This window comes from Psammomys obesus, unplaced genomic scaffold, assembly GCF_907164565.1.
Source record: "Psammomys obesus unplaced genomic scaffold, mPsaObe1.curated_primary_1811, whole genome shotgun sequence".
Taxonomy (NCBI): Eukaryota; Metazoa; Chordata; class Mammalia; order Rodentia; family Muridae; genus Psammomys; species Psammomys obesus.
The window spans coordinates 9,056,783-9,066,898 of NW_026596057.1; the positions used below are offsets into that span (position 1 = coordinate 9,056,783).

General features: G+C 39.0%; 1 protein-coding gene across 2 annotated transcripts in view; it reads right to left on the reverse strand.

Moving 5' to 3' along the window:
- Positions 1 to 10,116, reverse strand: part of Rc3h1 (ring finger and CCCH-type domains 1) — a 77,606-nt gene that overhangs the window by 19,529 nt on the left and 47,961 nt on the right. For both annotated transcript variants that reach the window (XM_055624482.1, XM_055624481.1), the window contains exons 8-13: positions 7,010 to 7,128; positions 3,863 to 3,975; positions 2,902 to 3,180; positions 2,202 to 2,416; positions 1,151 to 1,518; positions 85 to 249 (exon numbers count right to left, since the gene is read on the reverse strand). In XM_055624482.1, coding sequence (XP_055480457.1) covers positions 85 to 249; positions 1,151 to 1,518; positions 2,202 to 2,416; positions 2,902 to 3,180; positions 3,863 to 3,975; positions 7,010 to 7,128 — 1,259 coding nt within the window. The remainder of the gene's footprint in view (positions 1 to 84; positions 250 to 1,150; positions 1,519 to 2,201; positions 2,417 to 2,901; positions 3,181 to 3,862; positions 3,976 to 7,009; positions 7,129 to 10,116) is intronic.

Here is a 10,116-nt window from a genome sequence, read left to right on the forward strand (position 1 = left end):
ACCTGGCTCTCATAATTTCTTAAACAGGCTACAAAAAATGATAATGGTTAAACTACTAAGCAGGATTGAAAATGACATACTTACTTCTTCTTGATGGAATGCAGGAGGCAATGTCGGTGAAGGTGCAAAAGGAGGTGGAGAGATAACCTTTCTTTCTTCTAACTGGGCCATTATTTCCTTCCGTCTGCGATGTAGCTCATCCAGACTAGGATGGGGTTGGGGAAGAGGAAGCCGACTATAGGGAGGCTCCTGGAAATTGAAAGATTATTTAAAATTGACAAAGAATTCCAGAGCACATTAATTAAGCATATATATTTAACTCAGGAGCAGAACATATACATATCTTAACATTTAGAAATATCAACACTAGACAGAATAAAGAAAAACAAAGAAAGCCAATCCAAACTCTCAAGATCTTCCAAATTTTCTAGCTTATATGGAGCTAATACACAAACTAAGAATGTTCAGATTTATGTTTATTTGTTTTTATTTTAAAACCACGAAGATGGCTCAACAGGTGTAAGCATTGACTTGATTGTAAGCCTGACAATCCAGGCTGTAATCTCTGGAAATCACATGACACATATGTAATCCCAGGATGCTTATGGTGATATGGGAGGAATAGACAGAAGAATCAACTGGAAGTTTGCAGAGGGAGCTAACCTGAAGTATGCTGATCATCAGCAGCAACAACAAAGACCTCATCTAACAAATGGGAGAGTAAGAACTTACCCTCAAGGGTTATCCTCTGACCCATGTGTGGTATGGCAAACGTGCACCTGTACTCTCTCACACTAATTATAAATACATATATATACAAAAATAAAAAGTTTTAAAAGTCATTTAAGGGGCTGGAGAGATGGCTCAGTGGTCGAGGGCACTGACTGCTCCTCCAGAGGAACTGGGTTCAAATCCCAGCATCCACAGGGCAGCTCACAACATTCTGTAACTCCAAAATCTGACACCTTTACATAGACATACATGCAGGTAAAACACCAATACACATAAAATGAAAATAATTAAAAAATTATTTATGAAATAAAGATGCTTTCATATAAAAAGAATCAATCAAAAAGGTTATTACCATAGCAAAATAAGAACGTTCATAAATATAAATTAAGTTGAAGAAGTAAGAAAAAATATAGCATACCCTGGGGTATGAAGGTCTGATCTGAGCTGGATGAGGGGCCACTGGATAGTAACCCTCTACCTGCTGGTATCGTTCTCTGGACTCAGGAACATAGGATGGCACTGCTGCAGATGGAATCTCAATGGGTATAGGGCTTTCCCGGAAAATCTCCTCTCTTGTATAAGACTGAGCAGGGTATACACGGCGGCCATCATAGTGAGGTGGGTACATAGGTGGGTACTGTTGTGGCTGTGTGCCATACTGAGAGTTTATGACACGATCTTGGAGGTAGGGTGGATAATGATCCAAGTATGGAGGACCAGGTTCAGGAGCAGATGGTGGAGGCCGGACAAAGCGGGATACACATGGTGTTGGAGGATAGTACATACCTGTACAATATAAAAGAGGAACCCAAAACAATAATGAGCTCTTGTTTTTCTATATAAACTTTTTTCTTTGAAACCATTAAAATGGGGCACAATGGGGCAGTGGTACATGCCTGTAATCCCAGTAGAGGGAGACAGATCTCTGAGAGTTTGAGGGCAGCCTGGTCTACAAAGTGAGTACACAACAGCCAAGGCTACACAGAGAAACCCTATCTCGTAAAGCCCCCCCCCAAGAAAAAAGAGAGGAAAAGAAGAGAAAGGAAAGGAAAGGAAAGGAAAGGAAAGGAAAGGAAAGGAAAGGAAAGGAAAGGAAAGGAAAGGAAAGGAAAGGAAAGGAAAGGAAAGGAAAGAAAGGATACTTTTGATGGGCGGTAGTGGCTAAGGCCTTTAATCCCAACATTAGGAGGTGGAGATAGGTGGATCTCTGTGAACTCGAGGCCAGCCTGGTCTACAGAATGAGTTCTAGTAGAGCCAGGGTTAAATCATAGAAACCCTATCTCAAAAAAAAAAAACAAAAACAAACAAACAAACAAACAAAAACACAAAAAAACAACAACAAAAAAACCCCAACACTTTTTTTTTTTTTTTTTTTCTAAAAAAAGCTACTATGTAAATGATCAATCTTATAACTGAATAATCTCATTCGGCTTAAAGAAAAGTGAGTGACATAAATGAAAGATCATTACCCTGCTGATAAGGTGCTGGCTCAAATGCTGGGGCAGTTCCTCGAGGATCCTGATAATAAACATCTGCTTGTTGTCCTGGATATAACTGAGAACCTCGAGGTACCATCTGAATTGGTTTGGTGACTGGCATAGGAGGCAGATCTGTTGGTCCCCTTGAAGGTACAGGATGTGGATTCACAGGTAAGGCAGAAATACTCTTAGGGGCAGATTCCAGCCTAAGGGAACAAAATTATACAAGACAACTTTAAAATCTCTATAATAATACTTTTAATGTACATTAAATGTTTTACATAAAAGAACTGCCAGTACTTTGAAAATTGATAATTGAATGTTAATCCCTTCTACAAATTTAAAGAAATTACTCTTCCTTAAAAAAATCATTAGTGCAGGAAAAAGAAGTAAAAGGCAACAAAACAAAGGCACAATTTTTATTTTCTGGACCGGGATATAGCTCAGTTGGTAGGTTCAATCCCTAGCACAACATAGTTGGGCATGGTACTGTAGGCTTGCAATCCCAGTATCTGGGAGGTGGAGGCAGGAGGCTTGAATGTTCAAGGTCATCTTTGGCTACAAAGTGAACTAGAAGACAGACTTTGATTCAAAACAGAAGAACAAACAACACACCCCAGAGCATTGTGGTTTGAATCAAACATTTCTTTTCCCTCTACTTAGTTTTACAAGGAAGAGACTGAAGACGTACAGGTCAGGAGGGGATCCAGGAGCACTGCTGCTCAGGTGGTCTAGCTTTCCTGGTTTCAGACTAGAATCAAAGCTGGGGTCTGTCCCTCGTGGAATCAGCTGTGTCACTGTGCTCCCTGCCGATACAATTCCATTTGGTAGTGCAGGAGGTTTCCTGCTGGACAAATCCACTGCACTTTCATCAGGAAGTATAGGTGAAGGCAGGCCCACCTCATTAAGTTGACCCAAAGAAGCACTCAGGGGTCTTCTGGGAACCAGACGTTTGTTCATTTTACGAAATCTGTATGAAAAGCAAATGTTTCAACTAAGAATACATTATACAATTAGTAAGAATCAGTTAAAATTGTTAAAGGGGACTAGGATTTTATGTGGAAATGACTCATTTTGACACCTAGCTAATGATGAAACAAAGTTTCCCCTTCATAAAAACAATGTAATAAAAAACTTAAACTTTTAAGAAAGTACTTCCTATGTGCTTATGAGAATTTGATGATTCTTTTTTGTATTTCTTTTTTTTTAAAGATTTATTTACTGATTATGTATACAGTGTTCTGTCTGCATGTACATCTGCACACCAGATCTCATTATAGATGGTTGTGAGCCCCCATGTGGTTGCTGGGAAATGAACTCAGGACCTTTGGAAGAACAGCCAGTGCTCTTAACCTCTGAGCCTTCTCTCCAGCCCCTGTATTTCTATTTTTTTATTTTTAAATTTATTTACCTTTATTTTATGTGTACTGGTGTTTTGTCTGCAGATAAGTCTATGTGAGAGAGTCAGAACTTGGAGTTACAAACAGTTATGAGCTATCAATGTGGGTACTGGGATTTGAACCTGGGTCCCCTAGAAGATTGGTCAGTGTACTTAACCAATGAGCCTTCTCTCCAACCCCTTTTTTGTATTTCTTAAAGCCAACAAATTATTCTTTATTCCAAAACCTGTGTCTCATGGTTTTCATACTTACTTCTCCAGTTCTTCCTGCGAGTGTGCAAATGTACAGCTGGCCCCACGAGGGCATCCTCCCCTCTGCTTCATATCTCGACACATGTATGTTTTGTATTTGCTATGCTGTGGAGGCTAGGACCAAGATCAAAATACCAAACATAAAACAAAGCACACAGTAACAAATGTAAATTTTCTGTTTTCAGCTTACGACTCTAACAGCACAGAATTTAAGCTAATTCCCATACTTATCTAAACTACCCAGAGCAAAAGTATTACATTTTAATTATTATTATTAGAGGTACGAGCAGCAGGGGAATGTGGTGAAAGTTCAGAGAATGATTCTGTGGAGTTGGTTCTTTGCTTATACTTTTACCTGGGTTACAGGTATTGAATGTATGTTGCCTAGCTTGCATAAAAGCTTTTGCCTGCTGAGAGATCCAAAATTAAAATTTAAAAGAGCTCTAAAAGGGGCTCAGAGTTAAGAACACTGGCTGCTCTTACTGAAGACCTGGGTTCAATTTCCAGGACCCATATGGCAGCTCATAACTATCTAGAACTCCAGGTCCAGGGAGTTAGACACCTTCTTCTGGCTTCCACAGGTACCAAGCACATTACATACATGCAGACAAAACACCCATGCACAATGTAAAAAAAAAAAAGGCGCAGCCACTAAAGCAACACAAACCAAAGGTTGGAGCAGCTCTCAGACCACATCAGAGAAGTTTCTCAGTGCAGTGGAGGCGACTAACACAGAAACTCACAACTGTGCGGAGAACAGGTGACTATGAAGTGCTCAGTTATAAACAGGACATCTACACGGCATGCACATATCTTCGCGTGTGCGCATACACACGCGCGTACACACACACACACACACTTTCACCAAGGCTTAGAGACCATCATGGAGGAGAGGTCTGGCAGAAAGACTATAAAAGCCAAAGGTCAGGGAAGACAGAGCAAAACAGTGTCTTTTGAACGTGGCAAGACAAATACACTCAAAATGCCCAGCAGACGTGCGATCACTTGCATAAGGGGAGTCAGTGAACATTCTGCCGTGGAGTGGAAAGAGGCTCGTGAGCACTCTCCTCCAAGTGAGGAGCTTTGAAGACTTAGGGTATATTGACCATGCTCCAGTAGCTGGCCCCATCACACTCAGAAGTACATACAGAGTAAACTTATAGTTGATGGGTTATTAAATTTGAATTTAAAAAGAAAAAGACATTAAGTCAGAGGTGCAGGTGAGTCTGGAAAGAGTTAAAGAGAGGAGTTGGGCAATGAACATGATCAAAATAAATTGCATAAATTTCTCAAAGAAAAAAAAACTGAAGTCCTCATTTTTTTCTAACATTCAGGAATTCTCAAATATATGCGGCACTAAAACTTAATAATGAGCCAGAGATGCCTCAGTGAGTGGTTAAGAGTACTCATTGTTACTGTAGAGGACTAGGGTTCAGCTCAGTTCCCCGCATATACATGGTGCCTTGCAGCCATTTGTAACTTGAGTTCCAGGGGAGCCAATGCCCTCTTCTGAGGGCCCCAGGACTACACATGGTGCACACACACACCAAAATAAATGAATGAATGAATGAATGAATGAATGAATGAATGAATGAATGAATGAATAAGTAAATAAGTCGGTTTTTTTTTTTCAATAAACTTCAAGGTTCTCTTTTCTTTTATAGAGTTTAAGACTTTAAAATGTATACATCAGACATGGTGGTACATACAAGTAGTCCCAGAATTTAGGGGCAGAGGCAGGAAAATCAAGGAATTAAAAATTTTTATCAACTATACAGTGAGCTCATGGCTGACTCCATCATAAGATTAAAAGCCATCTTATTACAAGGTCAAAATAAGTTCATTCCCGTTTTCAAATACTTGGGTTTGACCATGTTTTGACACATTTTCTGGAATTTGGCCTTATGTCCTGATCTCCATGAGATGAAGATAAAAAATCATTGAAAACCCACTAGCCTTGCAGTTTGTGGGTTAATATAAACTCCCAAAAATAAAACTGCCTGTGTTTGATGCTATTTTCCTAAACCTTGCTTTAGGACGATAGCTCTACCTGACAGAAAATAAACCCTTCATAATTTGACCAAAGAATCTGTGTAATGGTCTTTATGCTCATTCATATGTGAGACAGAAAAAATAAAACCAAAAAGTATTCAAAATGTATACAATTCTAATTATTTCTTTGGTGTTCATATAACATATAATTGTCTCCTAACAAAAATTGCAAAATCTGGGTCAGCAGGACAGTTCAATGGTTGATGCTACCAAGCTTCCAGGACCAATAAACCCGACTTCTTACCTCCACATATACACGAATAAGTGTAAAAAAAATACATATTTAAAATCAGAAGATGGTTTGGCACACTAGTGTAATAAACATTAATGAAATTCCTTAAATACTTACACAGAAAAACCATCTACAAAAATACAAAAAGTACTAGTGATACAGCATTGGTATCAAAAAGTGACATTATCTAACTGAAATGTAATAGAAAATGAAGAGAGTAATTAGTTTTAAATGGAATAAGCTTTACCACCGAATCAGCTCTTCTCCATCAAATGTTGCTATATCTAATGTGAAATGACCCCAGAACAATCAATAAGAAATAATGATTGTTGTCAAGCATGTGGCACAGGCCTTTAATCACAGCCTGGTCTACAAAGTGAGGCCAGGACAGCCAGGACTGTTACACAGAGAAACCTTGTCTCGAAAACCAAAAAAGAATTATTGTCAGATAAAATTACTTAAGCAAAACTAACACACTAACTGCTAGTCATGCTAACTTATAGTTTCTATAGTTAGGGTCCTTTTTTCAACATTTAAAACAGTATATGAATGGGTGTTTTGCCTGCATGTATGTCTGTGTAGCAGTGCATGCTTGGTATCCACAAAGGCCGGAACAGGACTTCTGATTTCCTTGGAACTGGAGTTATAGAAAGTTGTGAATCACTGTGTGGGTACAGGGCTTGAACTGGGTTCCCTGGGAAAGCAGTCAGTTCTCTTAACAATGAGCCTCTCTCCAGCGCCTATAGTCAGAATCTTAAAATATTCGTATCATTATTATTTGGCTTTGTATCTGTATCTACAGTGGCCAGTTTTTAGGTATACCCAAAGTGGTTTATCTGAAGATTTCAAACATCAGCCCCTTACCTGTTGTTGATCTGCTCCTTTTTTGCTGTGGTTCTGGATATAATCAACCAGCCCATGTACTACTGTACGTACAGCAACCAGGCCATTTTCTAGCTGTTCCCATGTTGGAGGAGGAGCATCTATAAAATTAAAAATTAAAAACCAAAACCTATAATCTTATTCAGTGTTTTATCCAATATTACACCAATGCAATAAAGTTAATCATTATGTGGCCTTCGGATACTTATTTATCTGTTATGATTAGTGGTACCAACTTAAAAGGACCTAGAATCACCCGAGAGATGAGCCTCTGGCCACACTGTGGCAGATTATCTTATGTTAACTTTTACAGAAAGACCCATCTTAACTGTGGCAGTCATCTGTTTCCTGATTGTGAATGTGATATGTGAGCTGCTTCAAGCTTCCTCTGCCTTGACTTTGCTGCCATCATAGACTATCTATACCTTGAATTATGAGCTAAAATAACCCTTTCTTATTAAACTGCCGCCAACACACATACATATAATACACTAAAACATACTAAAAATACACAAAATGAAGTGAGAAGACATTTTCATAGATGAATTCTATATAAGACTACTGTTGATGGCATTTGAACTGGGTTTTAAAACACAGATGGCATTTCAACTCTAGGAAGGAGATTCAGGTTTGAAAATACAGGAAAGCCAACAGTCACATGAAAAGACCACTTTTGAATTACTAACACTATGTGGTGTATTATTTTTCTAGTTGCTGGAGAAGTAATGATAATCAAAACAAATTCCCCCATTATACTCAAGATTAAGAGCTAGACAATATGACAAATAAAAAAACATAAGAGCACTTAGATAACGATGAATTGGAAAAACTGAGCAAAGAAAAGTGGAGCAAATATTTATCGACTATTTAGGCAGAGATGGTCTCCCTGAAAATAAGAATGAGGGCTATAGTACAGTGGTACAGTGTAGACTAACAGGCTCCAAGGAACCTTAAACATAAAACTAGAGAGAGAGAAAAAAAACGTTAAACATGGTTAAGGACCTGAAAGACAGGTTTCAATGTGTTCAGTAAAGCTTAAGTGGGAATGTTCCAGTGAGACAGAAGAACAAGTGGAAAGGCCATGGTGTGAGAGTATGGCTGGCATGTTCCATGGTAATGGAAAACGAGACCATGATCATGGAAAAGACTTTAACTTTCACTCTAAGAAATGGAAATATATTGTAGAATTTCTAAGAAGAGAAGTATCAGCATGAAGAATTGAAATCCTGTGCAAAACAGACAGTTAGTTAGTCCATAGTCTACATGAAAAGATGAAACTTATACAGAAAAAGTAATAAGAAGTCAATGGATTTTGAATGGACTTGATGGGGTATGGAAATCTGCTGATTAGTTGTACATACATAATGAGAAAAAGAAGAGTGGATCTCTCAGGATACTGGACCAACAAATGGAAGAATGGAGTGGCTCCTAGGAGAGCAGGGATTAAGATCCCACATTTAAATTGATGAAGTCTAAAATGTTTATCAGACATGCAAAAGAACATCTAGATGCTGGGACAGGAACTGGATGGACACACACAAACACAGTGCTTGTTCTGGACTAGATAGAAAAAGACCGTCAACTAACACACATGCCATTATATTTTGTGCTACCAAAAAGGGGGGTGGGTACTTTTTACCTCTGTACAAAGTACAAATTTATTTCAGTTTTAGAAAAACAGGCAACCAACCAACCAACCAACCAAACCACATGATGGCTCACATCCACCCTTAACTCCAATTCTAGGAAATCTAACACCCTCTTTTGACCTCCACAGATACCAGGCATGAAGATAATAGTCACACACATGCAAGCAAAACCTTAACGCACAGAAAATAAAAATAAATAAATAAACAAACAGAAATAAATCTAAAACTGGGGCTGGAGAGATGGCTCAGAGGTTAAGAGCACTGTCTGCTCTTCCAGAGGTTCTGAGTTAAATTCCCAGTAACCATGTGGTAGCTCACAACCATCTATGAAATCTGGTGCCCTCTTCTGGCATGCATGTATACATGCAGACAGAACATTGTATATATACCAAATAAATAAATCTTAAAAAAAAAAAATCCTAGAACTGACAGGCACAATGGCACACAACTGTAATCCCAGCACTTGGGGAGGCAGAGGCAGGAGGATCTCTGTGAGTTCGAGGCCAGTCTGGTCTACCAAGTGAGTCCAGGACAGGTAAGGATACAGAGAGAACCACTGTCTCAAAAAAACCAAAAAAACAACAATAACAAAAACAAACAAAAAAGATCACAGAACTGATAAAATGTGGCAAATTTGCTAGATAGTGATATTCAAAGACCTAGGAGTAGAGATAATCTTGAAAATGAGTATAAATTGACATTCACAGGGCAGAGATTATGGAAATTTAAAATCAGCAGAGGGTAATGCAAAATGAAATTAAGAGAATGTGATAACTTGGAAGTCAAGAAAAAGTGATTCAAAAACAAAGATTAACGAGTGAGGGCCAGAGAGATGGCTCAAGAGTTAAGAATGAAACTTCTCATGCAGAGGACCCAGGCTCAGCTGCCAGCACCCACAGGGTAGCTCACAACCAGCAGTCCCTCCTGCAGATCTCCAGCGGATCCAACACTTTCTTCTGTGTGCATGTGGCACTACATTCACATGTACACAAACACATATTTTAAAATAAATATATTTTTTAAAACTAGCCAATATGGACATGAGTACACATTCTCAGAAACAAAGTGAAAAGCCAGCCATGGAGGAGTGTCTCTCTAATAACGTCAGCAACGTCAGAAAAATTCCTAAAGTTCTCTGGTCAGACAATCAAGCTGAAATGTGGAGCCTCAGGTTTAGTCAAAGACTTCAAAAAATAAAGTTGAGCTAGGCAGTGGTGGCACATGCCTTTAAATCCCAGCACTCAGGAGGCAGAGGCAGGTGGATCTCTGTGAGTTCAAGGCCAGCCTGATCTACAAAGTGAGTCCAGGACAGCCAGGGCTACAAAGACAAACCCTGTCTCAAAAACAAAAGAGTTGAAGAGTGACTAACCTCAGATACCCATAGGCACATCCTACACACACACACACACACACACACACACACACACACACACACACACA